The sequence below is a fragment of the Stegostoma tigrinum genome, chromosome 1, assembly GCF_030684315.1.
Source record: "Stegostoma tigrinum isolate sSteTig4 chromosome 1, sSteTig4.hap1, whole genome shotgun sequence".
Lineage (NCBI taxonomy): Eukaryota > Metazoa > Chordata > Chondrichthyes > Orectolobiformes > Stegostomatidae > Stegostoma > Stegostoma tigrinum.
The window spans coordinates 187,895,462-187,911,102 of NC_081354.1; the positions used below are offsets into that span (position 1 = coordinate 187,895,462).

The 15,641-nt window shown below is 53.7% G+C and overlaps 1 protein-coding gene across 4 annotated transcripts in view; it reads left to right on the forward strand.

Annotated features, from left to right (window-relative positions):
* hspa12b (heat shock protein 12B) overlaps window positions 1–11,599 on the forward strand; it is a 66,942-nt gene extending 55,343 nt beyond the window's left edge. For all 4 annotated transcript variants that reach the window (XM_059650667.1, XM_059650677.1, XM_059650671.1 and 1 more), the window contains 3 exons: window positions 799–1,057; window positions 6,614–6,717; window positions 10,953–11,599. In XM_059650667.1, coding sequence (XP_059506650.1) covers window positions 799–1,057; window positions 6,614–6,717; window positions 10,953–11,593 — 1,004 coding nt within the window. In that variant the 3' untranslated portion in view covers window positions 11,594–11,599. The remainder of the gene's footprint in view (window positions 1–798; window positions 1,058–6,613; window positions 6,718–10,952) is intronic.
* The last annotated feature ends 4,042 nt before the right edge of the window (window positions 11,600–15,641 follow it).

Sequence of the window (15,641 nt, forward strand, 5' to 3'; positions counted from 1 at the left end):
GGCTAGTAACTTTGCGGATGACACCAAGATTGGAGGTGTGGTGGACAGCGAAGAAGGTTACTTCAGAGTACAATGGGATCTTGAACAGGTGGGCCAGTGGGCTGAGGAGTGGCAGATGGAGTTTAATTCAGATAATTGCATTTTGGAAAGCCAAATCAGTGCAGGAGTTATACACTTAATGATAAGGTCATGGGGGATGTTGCTGAACAAAGAAACCTTGGAGAACAGGTTCATTGTTCCTTTAAAGCGGAGCTGCAGGCAGACAGGGTCGTGAGCAAGGTGTTTTTCAGAGGGCTGTGTTCCTGTGCTGTACAGCTCACTCTGTGACTGTGGTCCCCTGTTTCCTGAACATTTATCAGGTCCCGAGTTATTAGGCTAGCCCGAGACGCTAGGAGTAGTCTATTCGTCCCCGAGAGCCAGATCTGCCATCTGCCAAACACACTCCTGGTTACAACAACTTAAGGACATTTGGACAGGTATGCGGGGAGGAAGGGTTTAGAGGGATAGGGGCCAGTTCAGTTTCAGGAACCTGACCAGCGTGGATGCCTGTATTCCCACATTTTCCCTGTATTCTCTTAATGCCTTTCAAACCTGGAAACATATCTAGCCTAGCTGTGAGCATTATGTCTGCAGTGCCCTGATGGGTTGGCCTAGAGAAGGCGCTACTGTCTCTGCATTGCCATATAACCCATGACGCTGTGAATCTGTGAGCAGGAGGCTCTCCAAAACTCACCGCTGCCTCTTCTCCCCCTCCGTGCCTCTAACATTGCCCGGTCACACTGGCCCTGTCTCCCACAGGTGGACCTTACGGAGCAGTTGGAGTGGACCTGGCCTTTGAGAAGTTGCTGTGCCAGATCTTTGGCTCTGATTACATCGAGCACTTCAAGATAAAACGCCCGGCAGCCTGGGTAGATCTGATGATAGCCTTCGAGGCACGAAAACGGACTGCTTCCCCCAAGAGACTGAACCCTCTCAATATCTCCCTACCGTTCTCCTTCATCGATTACTACCGGAAGTACAAAGGACGGAGTGTGGAGACAGCGCTGAAAAAGAGCAGGTAACAGGATATCCATCATCACCAGGCCAGCTGGTGAACTCTGGAATTTATTTGCGGATGGTAGGTTTATTCACTAAAGGGACTGTGAGTGTTTTCACCCTTAGGGAACATTCTGAGCCACATCATGCTGAGCCACTTTGTAACGTCAGGAGATTCGAAAGGCACCCAATGCCCTGTGGGAGGCAGCGGGAATATGAGATCGGTTATGGTGAACAGTGGGGCAGTTTCAAAGAGCTGAATGGTCTCCTCCCGTTCCTAGTTTCCAGGTTACACTGTTTCCACTCTATGTCTGGACTGAGATAGACCGTTATTCCAAGGAATTGGTGACAATATCCGCGCCGACCTCGCAGTGAGCATGTTTGGTCATGGGCCATGATCAGGTGCACTGTGGGGGTTTGTTTTCATAGAAAACCTACAGTGTAGGAACTGGCCATTTGGCCCATCAAGGCCAAACTGACCAAACAGCATGCCACCCACACTCCTACCCTGTAATCCTGCATTTCCCCTGGCTAACCCACCCAGTCCGCACATCCCTGAACACCACGGGCATTTATCATGGCCAATTCCCAACCCTGCACATCTTTGGGCTGTGGGAGGAAACCAGAGCACCCGGAGGAAACCCACGCAGACACTGGGAGAATGTGCAAACTCCACACAGACAGTCTCCCGAGGCTGGAATCAAACCGGGGCCCCTGGTGCTGTGAGGCTGCGACGCTAACCACGGAGCCACTGTATATGCTCCAGTCTCAGTAACAGAGGGGAAAAACTGTGAGCATTCAGTGTGTGACAGAAGCGATCTGGATGAAATGTGGTGCAGTTGTGTGTTCTTTGTCGAAACATTACCGAATGTACTTTCTCACAGGCACATTACATTTGTTGCTCAACCGAATCTCACAAGAAACTCACCGAAACTGCCCCGCCGTTCACCAACGACTGATCCTCCACCTCGATCTCATATTCCCGCTGCCTCCCACTGGGCATTGGGTGCCTTTCGAATCTCCTGACGTTACAAAGTGGCTCAGCATGAGGTGGCTCAGAATGTTCCCTAAGGGTGAAAACACTCACAGTCCCACCCTCTCATGAGGGAGAAGAGAGAGCCACGCACAGTGGGCAGCAGTTTTAACCTGAGGACTAACACCCAGGTGAGGGCATAGACTTGGCAGGGGAGTAATGGGAACTTAGCTGGCCTGGCCTCAGGAACTGAACCCCGAGTATCGGTCTCACTCTACGTTCCAAACCAAACAACCAATGGGACTAAATGAGGCCCATAGATCCATCGGAGCTAAGGTGTTCCTCCTTATCTCAGTCCAAAACGGTCTACACAATATCCAGAGAGTGTGACCCCCATTCTAGACCCTGCACTCTCGGGAAAAATCTAGTCTGCCCAGCCCTGTGAGAATGTTATACATTTCAATCAGATCGCCTCATGTTTCTTAAATAGTGAATAGATGCCCAGTCAAGCCATGCTGCTCCTGGAGGAAGAGGCAGATATTCAGGACTTTCATGACCACAGTTATACTGCGCCCTTGATCAGAGCCTGCCTACAGGGGGCACTGCCTACAGGGGGAACTGCCTATAGGGGGAACTGCCTATAGGGGGCACTGCCTATAGGGGGCACTGCCTACAGGGGGAACTGCCTATAGGGGGCACTGCCTACAGGGGGAACTGCCTACAAGGGGCACTGCTTACAGGGGGAACTGCTTACAGGGGGAACTGCTTACAGGGGGCACTGCTTACAGGGGGAACTGCCTACAGGGGGAACTGCCTACAGGGGGAACTGCCTACAAGGGGCACTGCCTACAAGGGGGCACTGCCTACAGGGGGAACTGCCTACAGGGGGAACTGCCTACAAGGGGGCACTACCTACAGGGGGCACTGCCTACAGGGGGCACTGCCTACAGGGGGAACTGCCTACAAGGGGCACTGCCTACAGGGGGAACTGCCTACAGGGGGCACTGCCTACAGGGGGAACTGCCTACAAGGGGCATTGCCTACAGGGGGAACTGCCTACAGGGGGAACTGCCTACAAGTGGCACTGCCTACAGGGGGCACTGCCTACAGGGGGCACTGCCTACAGGGGGCACTGCTTACAGGGGGAACTGCCTACAAGGGGCACTGCCTACAGGGGGAACTGCCTACAAGGGGCACTGCTTACAGGGGGCACTGCCTACAGGGGGCACTGCCTACAAGGGGGCACTGCCTACAGGGGGAACTGCCTACAAGGGGCACTGCCTACAGGGGGAACTGCTTACAGGGCGCACTGCCTACAGGGGGCACTGCCTACAGGGGGAACTGCCTACAAGGGGCACTGCTTACAGGGGGCACTGCCTACAGGGGGCACTGCCTACAGGGGGAACTGCCTACAGGGGGAACTGCCTACAGGGGGAACTGCCTACAAGGGGAACTGCTTACAGGGGGCACTGCCTACAGGGGGCACTGCCTACAGGGGGCACTGCCTACAGGGGGAACTGCCTACAAGGGGCACTGCCTACGGGGGCACTGCCTACAGGGGGAACTGCCTACAGGGGGCACTGCCTACAGGGGGAACTGCTTACAGGGGGCACTGCTTACAGGGGGAACTGCCTACAGGGGGAACTGCCTACAAGGGGCACTGCCTACAGGGGGAACTGCCTACAGGGGGAACTGCCTACAAGGGGCACTGCTTACAGGGCGCACTGCCTACAGGGGGCACTGCCTACAGGGGGCACTGCCTACAGGGGGCACTGCCTACAGGGGCAACTGCCTACAGGGGGCACTGCCTACAGGGGGAACTGCCTACAGGGGGAACTGCCTACAAGGGGCACTGCTTACAGGGGGCACTGCCTACAGGGGGCACTGCCTACAGGGGGCACTGCTTACAGGGGGAACTGCCTACAGGGGGAACTGCCTACAGGGGGAACTGCCTACAAGGGGCACTGCTTACAGGGGGAACTGCCTACAGGGGGAACTGCCTACAAGGGGGAACTGCCTACAAGGGGGAACTGCCTACAAGGGGGCACTGCCTACAAGGGGCACTGCTTACAGGGGGCACTGCCTACAGGGGGAACTGCCTACAGGGGGAACTGCCTACAGGGGGCACTGCCTACAGGGGGAACTGCCTACAGGGGGAACTGCTTACAGGGGGAACTGCCTACAAGGGGCACTGCCTACAAGGGGCACTGCTTACAGGGGGCACTGCCTACAGGGGGAACTGCCTACAGGGGGCACTGCCTACAAGGGGGCACTGCCTACAGGGGGAACTGCCTACAGGGGGAACTGCTTACAGGGGGAACTGCCTACAAGGGGCACTGCCTACAGGGGGCACTGCCTACAGGGGGAACTGCCTACAGGGGGCACTGCTTATAGGGGGAACTGCTTACAGGGGGCACTGCCTACAGGGGCACTGTCTACAGGGGGCACTGCCTACAGGGGGAACTGCCTACAAGGGGGCACTGCCTACAGGGGGCACTGCCTACAAGGGGCACTGCTTACAGGGGGAACTGCCTACAGGGGGAACTGCCTACAGGGGGAACTGCCTACAAGGGGGCACTGCCTACAGGGGGCACTGCCTACAGGGGGAACTGCCTACAAGGGGGCACTGCCTACAAGGGGGAACTGCCTACAGGGGGAACTGCCTACACGGGGCACTGCCTACAGGGGGCACTGCCTACAGGGGGAACTGCCTACAAGGGGCACTGCCTACAGGGGGAACTGCCTACACGGGGCACTACCTACAGGGGGCACTGCCTACAGGAGGAACTGCCTACAAGGGGCACTGCCTACAAGGGGCACTGCTTACAGGGGGCACTGCCTACAGGGGGAACTGCCTACAGGGGGAACTGCCTACAGGGGGAACTGCCTACAGGGGGCACTGCCTACAGGGGGCACTGCCTACAGGGGGAACTGCCTACAGGGGGAACTGCCTACAGGGGGAACTGCTTACAGGGGGAACTGCCTACAAGGGGCACTGCCTACAGGGGGCACTGCCTACAGGGGGAACTGCCTACAGGGGGCACTGCTTATAGGGGGAACTGCTTACAGGGGGCACTGCCTACAGGGGCACTGTCTACAGGGGGCACTGCCTACAGGGGGAACTGCCGACAGGGGGAGCTGCCGACAGGGGGAGCTGCCTACAAGGGGCACTGCCTACAGGGGGAACTGCCTACAAGGGGCACTGCTTACAGGGGGAACTGCCTACAGGGGGAACTGCCTACAGGGGGAACTGCCTACAAGGGGGCACTGCCTACAGGGGGCACTGCCTACAGGGGGAACTGCCTACAGGGGGAACTGCCTACAGGGGGAACTGCCTACACGGGGCACTGCCTACAGGGGGCACTGCCTACAGGGGGAACTGCCTACAAGGGGCACTGCCTACAGGGGGAACTGCCTACACGGGGCACTACCTACAGGGGGCACTGCCTACAGGAGGAACTGCCTACAAGGGGCACTGCCTACAGGGGGCACTGCCTACAGGGGGAACTGCCTACAGGGGGCACTGCCTACAGGGGGAACTGCCTACAGGGGGAACTGCCTACAGGGGGAACTGCCTACAAGGGGCACTGCTTACAGGGGGAACTGCCTACAGGGGGAACTGCCTACAAGGGGGCACTGCCTACAGGGGGCACTGCCTACAGGGGGAACTGCCTACAAGGGGCACTGCCTACAAGGGGGCACTGCCTACAAGGGGCACTGCCTACAGGGGGAACTGCCTACAAGGGGGCACTGCCTACAAGGGGCACTGCCTACAGGGGGCACTGCCTACAAGGGGCACTGCCTACAAGGGGGCACTGCCTACAAGGGGCACTGCCTACAGGGGGAACTGCCTACAAGGGGGCACTGCCTACAAGGGGGCACTGCCTACAGGGGGCACTGCCTACAAGGGGGCACTGCCTACAGGGGGCACTGCCTACAGGGGGAACTGCCTACAGGGGGAACTGCTTACAGGGGGCACTGCCTACAGGGGGAACTGCCTACAGGGGGAACTGCTTACAGGGGGCACTGCCTACAGGGGGAACTGCCTACAAGGGGCACTGCCTACAGGGGGAACTGCCTACAAGGGGGCACTGCCTACAGGGGGAACTGCCTACAAGGGGCACTGCCTACAGGGGGCACTGTCAAAACAAACAGCCAACCTCACCATCAGGATGGTACTGTTCCCAACTGGCTGAACACCTCTGATTAAAGAGGCCAGAGACTCACTACCAGGTGGGAGAAGGCCATTCAGCCCACATCGACCCTCCAAAGGACAGCCCATTCAGACCCTCTCCTCCACCCGATCCCTGCATTTCCCCACAGCCACTCCACCTAAACCCTGTGTGGGAGGAAACCCACGCAGACGCGGGGAGACCGTGCAAACTCCACACAGACTGCAACCCAAGGGTGGGATTTAAAGCGGGTTCCTGGCACCATTGGGCAGCAGTGCCAACCCCTGAGCTGGACTCTGCGCCAGAGCTGGCAGCTGGACTGGGGATCCCACCAGGGGCTCCCTAGTCTCACACAGAGAGCCATGGGATCATGTGTTTGTGTGATGTGCTGTGATTCCAGGCTGGAATCTCACATCTCCCTTCATTCCCACAGCACCCACCTCGTCAAGTGGTCCTCCCAGGGGATGCTGCAGATGACTCCACAGGCCATCGCTGAGCTCTTCCAGCCCACAGTCAGACAGGTGGTGGATCACATCGGTGAGTAACACATAAACATCGCTGAGCAACAGAGTCACTGCCCTCACTCTCACGCTCATCAGTGAGTAACAGAGTCACTGCCGTCACTCTCACACTCATCACTGAGTAACAGAGTCACTGCCGTCACTCTCACACTCATCACTGAGTAACAGAGTCACTGCCCTCACTCTCATCAGTGAGTAACAGAGTCACTGCCCTCACTCTCACTCTCATCACTGAGTAACAGAGTCACTGCCCTCACTCTCACTCTCATCACTGAGTAACAGAGTCACTGCCCTCACTCTCACTCTCATCACTGAGTAACAGAGTCACAGCCCTCACTCTCACTCTCATCACTGAGCAACAGAGTCACTGCCCTCACTCTCACGCTCATCAGTGAGCAACAGAGTCACTGCCCTCACTCTCACGCTCATCAGTGAGTAAGAGAGTCACTGCTCTCAGTCTCACTCTCATCACTGAGTAACAGAGTCACTGCCCTCACTCTCACTCTCATCACTGAGTAACAGAGTCACTGCCCTCACTCTCACTCTCATCACTGAGTAACAGAGTCACTGCCCTCACTCTCATTCTCATCACTGAGTAACAGAGTCACTGCCCTCACTCTCACTCTCATCACTGAGTAACAGAGTCACTGCCCTCACTCTCATTCTCATCACTGAGTAACAGAGTCACTGCCCTCACTCTCACTCTCATCACTGAGTAACAGAGTCACTCCCCTCACTCTCACTCTCATCACTGAGTAACAGAGTCACTGCCCTCACTCTCACTCTCATCACTGAGCAACAGAGTCACTCCCCTCACTCTCACTCTCATCGCTGAGCAACAGAGTCACTGCTCTCGCTCTCACTCTCATCAGTGTGTAACAGAGTCACTGCCCTCACTCTCACTCTCATTCCTGAGCAACAGAGTCACTGCCCTCACTCTCAGTCTCATCACTGAGCAACAGAGTCACTGCCCTCACTCTCACTCTCATCACTGAGTAACAGAGTCACTCCCCTCACTCTCACTCTCATCACTGAGTAACAGAGTCACTGCCCTCACTCTCACTCTCATCACTGAGCAACAGAGTCACTCCCCTCACTCTCACTCTCATCGCTGAGCAACAGAGTCACTGCTCTCACTCTCACTCTCATCAGTGTGTAACAGAGTCACTGCCCTCACTCTCACTCTCATCACTGAGCAACAGAGTCACTGCTCTCACTCTCACTCTCATCAGTGAGTAACAGAGTCACTGCCCTCACTCTCACTCTCATCACTGAGTAACAGAGTCACTCCCCTCACTCTCACTCTCATCAGTGAGGAACAGAGTCACTGCCCTCACTCTCATTCTCATCGGTGAGTAAAAGAGTCACTGCCCTCACTCTCACTCTCATCACTGAGTAACAGAGTGACTGCCCTCACTCTCACTCTCATCAGTGAGTAACAGAGTCACTGCCCTCACTCTCACTCTCATCAGTGAGTAACAGAGTCACTGCCCTCACTCTCATGCTCCTTACTGAGTACCAGAGTCACTGCCCTCACTCTCACTCTCATCACTGAGTAACAGAGTCACTGCTCTCACTCTCATCACTGAGTAACAGAGTCACGGCCCTCACTCTCACTCTCATCACTGAGTAACAGAGTCACGGCCCTCACTCTCACTCTCAGCAGTGAGTAACAGAGTCACTCCCGTCACTCTCACTCTCATCACTGAGTAACAGAGTCACTGCCCTCACTCTCACTCTCATCAGTGAGTAACAGAGACACTGCCCTCACTCTCACTCTCATCACTGAGTAACAGAGTCACTGCCCTCACTCTCACTCTCATCCCTGAGTAACAGAGTCACTGCTCTCACTCTCACTCTCATCACTGAGTAACAGAGTCACTGCCCTCAATCTCACTCTCATCACTGAGTAACAGAGTCACTGCCCTCAATCTCACTCTCATCACTGAGTAACAGAGTCATTGCTTTCACTCTCATCAGTGACCAACAGAGTCACTGCCCTCACTCTCACTCTCATCCTTGAGTAACAGAGTCACTGCTCTCACTCTCATCCGTGAGTAACAGAGTCACTGCCCTCATTCTCACTCTCATCACTGAGTAACAGAGTCACTGCCCTCAATCTCAGTCTCATCACTGAGTAACAGAGTCATTGCTCTCACTCTCACTCTCATCACTAAGTAACAGAGTCACTGCCCTCACTCTCACTCTCATCACTGAGTAACAGAGTCACTGCCCTCACTCTCACTCTCATCACTGAGTAACAGAGTCACTGCCCTCACTCTCACTCTCATCAGTGAGTAACAGAGTCACTGCCCTCATTCTCACTCTCATCACTGAGTAACAGAGTCACTGCTCTCACTCATCACTGAGTAACAGAGTCACTGCCCTCACTCTCACGCTCATCCCTGAGTAACAGAGTCACTGCCCTCACTCTCACTCTCAACCCTGAGTAACAGAGTCACTGCCCTCACTCTCACTCTCATCACTGAGTAACAGAGTCACAGCCCTCACTCTCACTCTCATCACTGAGTAACAGAGTCTCTGCCCTCACTCTCACTCTCATCACTGAGTAACAGAGTCACTGCCCTCACTCTCATCACTGAGTAACAGAGTCACTGCCCACAATCTCACTCTCATCACTGAGTAACAGAGTCACTGCTCTCACTCTCATCAGTGAGCAACAGAGTCACTGTCCTCACTCTCACTCTCATCACTGAGTAACAGAGTCACTCCCCTCACTCTCACACTCATCACTGAGTAACAGAGTCACTGCTCTCACTCTCATCACTGAGTAACAGAGTCATTGCCCTCACTCTCACTCTCATCAGTGAGCAACAGTGTCACTGCTCTCACTCTCACTCTCATCACTGAGTAAGAGAGTCACTGCCCTCACTCTCACTCTCATCACAGAGTAACAGAGTCACTGCCCTCACTCTCACTCTCATCAGTGAGTAACAGAGTCACTGCCCTCACTCTCACTCTCATCACTGAGTAACAGAGTCACTGCCCTCACTCTCACTCTCATCAGTGAGTAACAGAGTCACTGCCCTCACTCTCACTCTCATCACTGAGTAACAGAGTCACTGCCCTCACTCTCATCCCTGAGCAACAGAGTCACTGCCCTCACTCTCATCACTGAGTAACAGAGTCACTCCCCTCACTCTCACTCTCATCCCTGAGTAACAGAGTCACTGCCCTCAATCTCACTCTCATCACTGAGTAACAGAGTCACTGCTCTCACTCTCATCAGTGAGTAACAGAGTCACTGCCCTCACTCTCATGCTCCTTACTGAGTAACAGAGTCACTGCCCTCACTCTCACTCTCATCACTGAGTAACAGAGTCACTGCCCTCACTCTCACTCTCATCAGTGAGTAACAGAGACACTGCCCTCACTCTCACTCTCATCACTGAGTAACAGAGTCACTGCCCTCACTCTCACTCTCATCCCTGAGTAACAGAGTCACTGCCCTCACTCTCACTCTCATCACTGAGTAACAGAGTCACTGCCCTCACTCTCACTCTCATCACTGAGTAACAGAGTCACTGCTCTCACTCTCATCACTGAGTAACAGAGTCACTGCTCTCACTCTCATCAGTGAGCAACAGAGTCACTGCCCTCACTCTCACTCTCATCACTGAGTAACAGAGTCACTGCCCTCACTCTCACTCTCATCACTGAGTAACAGAGTCACTGCCCTCACTCTCATCCCTGAGCAACAGAGTCACTGCCCTCACTCTCATCACTGAGTAACAGAGTCACTCCCCTCACTCTCACTCTCATCCCTGAGTAACAGAGTCACTGCCCTCAATCTCACTCTCATCACTGAGTAACAGAGTCACTGCTCTCACTCTCATCACTGAGCAACAGAGTCACTGCCCTCACTCTCACTCTCATCACTGAGTAACAGAGTCACTGCCCTCACTCTCACTCTCATCACTGAGTAACAGAGTCACTGCCCTCACTCTCACTCTCATCACTGAGTAACAGAGTCACTGCCCTCACTCTCACTCTCATCACTGAGTAACAGAGTCACTGCCCTTGCTCTCACTCTCATCACTGAGTAACAGAGTCACTGCCCTCGCTCTCACTCTCATCCCTGATTAACAGAGTCACTGCCCTCACTCTCAGTTACCCCCAGTGTTTGCAGAGTCACACCCATGTGTAACACTGGACGTTTGTTGCGATATACGCGAGGATGCGCTGAAGTGTCCTGGAGAACTGGAGCCTCTGCCTTCCTGCCGTTTACAGAGACCCTGATGAAGAAGCCCGAAGTGCGTGGGGTGAAGTTCCTGTTTTTAGTGGGTGGGTTTGCCGAGTCTCCCGTTCTGCAGCTCGCCGTCCAGCGGGCTTTCAGCCCCTGCTGCCGGGTCATTGTCCCCCAGGACGTGGGCCTCACCATTCTCAAAGGAGCCGTGCTCTTTGGCCTGGACCCTACCATCATCAGGGTCAGGCGTTCACCCCTGACCTACGGGGTCGGTGTCCTCAACAAGTTTGTGGAGGGGAAGCACGCGAAGGAGAAGCTGCTGGTCAAGGATGGCACGCGGTGGTGTACAGACATCTTTGACCGGTTTGTGTCGGTGGACCAGTCGGTATCGCTCGGCGAGGTGGTACAGCGCAGCTATGCTCCTGCCCGACCCGGGCAGCGCAAGATCATCATTAACATTTACTGCAGCAGTGAAGACAATATCCATTACATCACCGACCCCGAGGTCCGCAGGTGCGGCACGGTCAGCCTGGAGCTGCTGGAGACAGACAGCGCCGGCTCCAGGAGACAGAGACGCGAGATCCGCACCAACATGCAGTTCGGAGATACCGAGATCCGAGTCACTGCCCTGGACGTCGCCACTTCACAATCTGTGAGGGCTTCCATCGATTTCCTGTCGAACTAACCAGGCCCGAGGGGGTAGGGGAGGGGGCATGGCAGACTGGCAATGGACGTTGGGGGCTGGGGGGTGGTGGGAGAGGCGGGGAAATGAGACAGCAGCCTCCACGAAACGGAAGGCAGCGATAATTATTTTGTGGGCTTGCTCACTGTGCACTTCACCCACCCAGCCTCTAACCGATGACGTCGAACACCGTCCCCACATCACCACCAGCAACTTTCATTTATCTAGCACACCCCTGGTCAAACGACACCTCCCAAACGCCTTCCTCACAGCATCTGATGAAGGGTCCAGGTCCAAAACGTCAGCTTTTGTGCTCCTGAGATGCTGCTTGGCCTGCTGTGTTCATCCAGCCTCACATTTTATTATCTTGGAATTCTCCAGCATCTGCAGTTCCCATTATCTCTTCCTCACAGCATCGTCAGGGACAGGCAAGGAAAGGCATGGGGTTCAAAGTGCATCTTACAGTCAAAAGGGGGAGAGTTAGAGGCGGAGGGGCTCGCGCGGACAGGGATCGGAGTCTGCAGAAGGATATAGAGAGCGTCAGTGAAAGGGAAATATCTTGGCAGGTGGAATATAATGTGGGAAAAAGTGAGTTAATGCACTTTGATTGGAAAAATATTGGGAACTGAATATTCTTGAAACGGAGAGGGATTGCTCAAAGCTACAGAACAGAACGGTTTGGACATTTTTGTCCAGCTCGCACAAACTGCTCATGTTAGAGTTCGGTGGGTGATCAGGAAGGATAATGGAATGTGGGCCTCACTTTCAAAGGGAATTCAGTGTAAAAATAAGGAGGTCTTACTAAAACTATACAAGGCACTAGTCAGCCCACAGCTGGAATACTCTGAACAGTCTTGGGCACCTTATCTAAGGGAAGATATCCTGACATGAGAGGCAGCCCAGAGATGGTTCACTACAGGGATACCAGGTATGCAGGGACTGTCTTATGAGGAGAGGTTGGGTAGTTTGGGCCTGATGGATTAGAGTTTAGGGGAATGGGATTCTCAGGAAATTTGACAGTGTAGATGCAGAAAGTCTGTCTGTCCCTGTGGGAGAGTGGAGGACCAGCGAATATAATCTCAGGATAAGGGGATACAGATGACAAGGAATTTTTTTCTCTGAGGGGAGTGAGTCTACGGAATTCTTTACCGCAGCTGACGGGGCTTGGTCATTGAGTACATTAAAGGCTGAGAGAGACAGATGTATTAGTCAGGAAAGGAATTAAGGGTCACAGAGAAAAGTAGAGCAGAGGATGATCAGCTCAGCCATGAGCCCATTGAATGGTGCAGCAGACTCGATGGGCTGAACGGCCGGCTCCTGCTCTGACAGCTGATGGCCCTATGCCTACGGGCAATGGATCAATCGGGCTTCAATGACCATTTCCATGAACTCACAAGATTATAAGAACATGGGAGCAGGAATGGGCCATTCAGCTCCTAGAGACTGTTCTACCCTCAACCGGGTCATAGCTGATCTGACCCTTTTCAACCGACAGCCCTCTCTGGCTCCACCCTGACCCTATGCAGTGACCCAGACGTCCCCAGACTCAAACCCCCTCTGAGAGCAGAAAGTCCTCCTCACTTCTGTGTTCAACGAGAAACACCTTCACGCAAAAGTGTGCCTTATTAATTCTAGAATTTTCCAGCGGATGGAACAGCCACCCTGTCAAACTCCTTCAGAAGGGTATGTCTCTTTGCATTCGCTCCATGTTGAACCTACAACATGGGGAGAGGCCCAATGTGAGCACACCCATTGGTGCAAATTAACCTACCTATCTACCAATCAGCAGATATGAGGGGTGGGGCCATACTACAGTGCCTCCCAGTGGCCAGGCCAGGTGACTACCAGACCCAATGGAGCATGCAATGTGCGATGGGGGTTGACATGGGTAGGGCAGTGTGGGACTAAACTCGTTTTAGTTATTCTTCTGTTTCAATACTTGTTATTTAAATTTTCTATGTACGTTTCCAGCGAACAAAATAATAAAACTTTTTTTTAATGCAATGTTCCCGTGATGCCAGGGATTTGTTGTAATGGAACACCGTGAGGCCCTTTCTTTCCCAAGGTCAGGATCCACTGTGCAAAGGGGTCCCAGTGGATCCTCAGAATCTCTTCGCTGCCGTATGCAAGCGTGCTGAAGCATTCTCTCAGTCAAGCAGGATGCACTGTTGGGATCGAACATTCCCAGTGAGTCAAACTTATTCACAGAGTAGTGGGACCAATCTAGCCCACACACCTCTCGTCTTCTCAGCCTGCTCCCCAACATCAATACCGTCGTGAAGGTGTGCTTTACCAAAACACCCTAGTCCCTCTCTCCCGCTCTCTCTCTCTCTCAGCAATACTCCACACAGACCCTGCAAGGAACTTCCAGCTCCCAGCCACATCGCAGCTTTGGTCCTGCTAAATTCCAAAGGGGAGATGACAACCTCTAACCTTGATATGAAAGCCACATTTGAACAAGATATGAGCGTGTACTGGGCTGGGCCCAGCATTTCTTGCCTATCCCTAATTGCCCCTTGAGAACATAGAGCATAGAACATTACAGCACTGTAATATTTTGTCCTGAACCACTTCCTGCATGAGAGAACTCCACAGGCTCACTGCTGCCCAGGGTGAAGACCTTTCTCCTCATCTCAGTCCTACATTGTATCCTGAGACGATGGCCCCTGGTTCTGGGCCCCCACCATTGGGAAACATTCCTCCTGCATCTATCCCAAATGGTCATAGAGTCTCAGAGACGTACAGCACCGAAACAGACCTTTCGGTCTAACTCGCCCATGCTGACCAAATATCCTAAATTAACGTAGTCCCATTTGTCATCATTTGGCCTGTATCCATCTAAACCCTTCTTATTCATACGCCCATCCAGATACTTTTTAAATGTTGTCATTTTACCAGACGCCACCACTTCCTCTGGAAGCTCATTCCACACATGCACCACCCTATGTGTGGAAAGATTGCTGCTTAGGTTCCTTTTCAACCTTTCCCCCATCACCAGAAAGCTATGCCCTCTAGTTTTGGACTCCTTCAACCCTGCTGCAAGACCTTGTCTATTGACCCTATCCATGCCCCTTACGTTTTTATAAACCCCTTTAAAATCATCCCTCTGCCTGCTACATTCCGGGGAAAATAGCCCGAGCCTATTCAGCCTCTACCTATACCTCCAACCCTACAGACCTAGCTATATCCTTGTAAATCTTTTCTCAACCCTTTCAAGCTTCACAACATCCTCCCCATTGCAAGGAGACCAGAACTGCTAGCAGCATTCAAAAAGTGGCCTAGCCAAAGCCCTGTATAGCCACAACATGAGCTCCCAACTCCTATGCTCAATGCACTGACCAAAAAGGGCAAGCATACCTATCAACCTGCAGCTCCGCTTTAAAGGAACAATGAACCTGTTCTCCAAGGTTTCTTTGTTCAGCAACATCCCCCATGACCTTATCATTAAGTGTATACCTATCAACCTGCAGCTCCTTTTGATACCATTGGGCTGCAGTGCCGGGTGTGGTGGGGCTGGAGGGGAGTGTGGGGCGGACAAGGGAGTCACGGAGAGAGTGGTCTCTCCGGAAAGCAGACAAGAGTGGGGATGGAAAAATGTCTTTAGTGGTGGGGTCGGCATGTGAGGGATGAGTTGCAGGAAATGCAGGAGACATGGTCAAGGGTGTTCCCGACCACTGCGGGGAAGGGGGGGAAGTTGCGGTTCTTGAAGAACGAGGACATCTGGGATGTACGCGAGTGGAATGCCTCATCCTGGGAGCACATGCAGCGGAGGCGAAGGAATTGGGAATAGGGGATGGAATTTTTGCAGGAAAGTGGGTGGGAGGAGGTGTATTCTAGGTAGCTGTGGGAGTCGGTGGGCTTGAAATGGACATCAGTTTCTAGGTGGTTGCCTGAGATGGGGACTGAGGGGTCCAGGAAGGTGAGGGATGTGTTGGAGATGGTCCAGGTGAACTGAAGGTTGGGGTGGAAGGTGTTGGTGGAGTGGATGAACTGTTCGAGCTCCTCTGGGGAGCAAGAGGCGGTGCCGATACAGTCATCAATTTAATGGAGG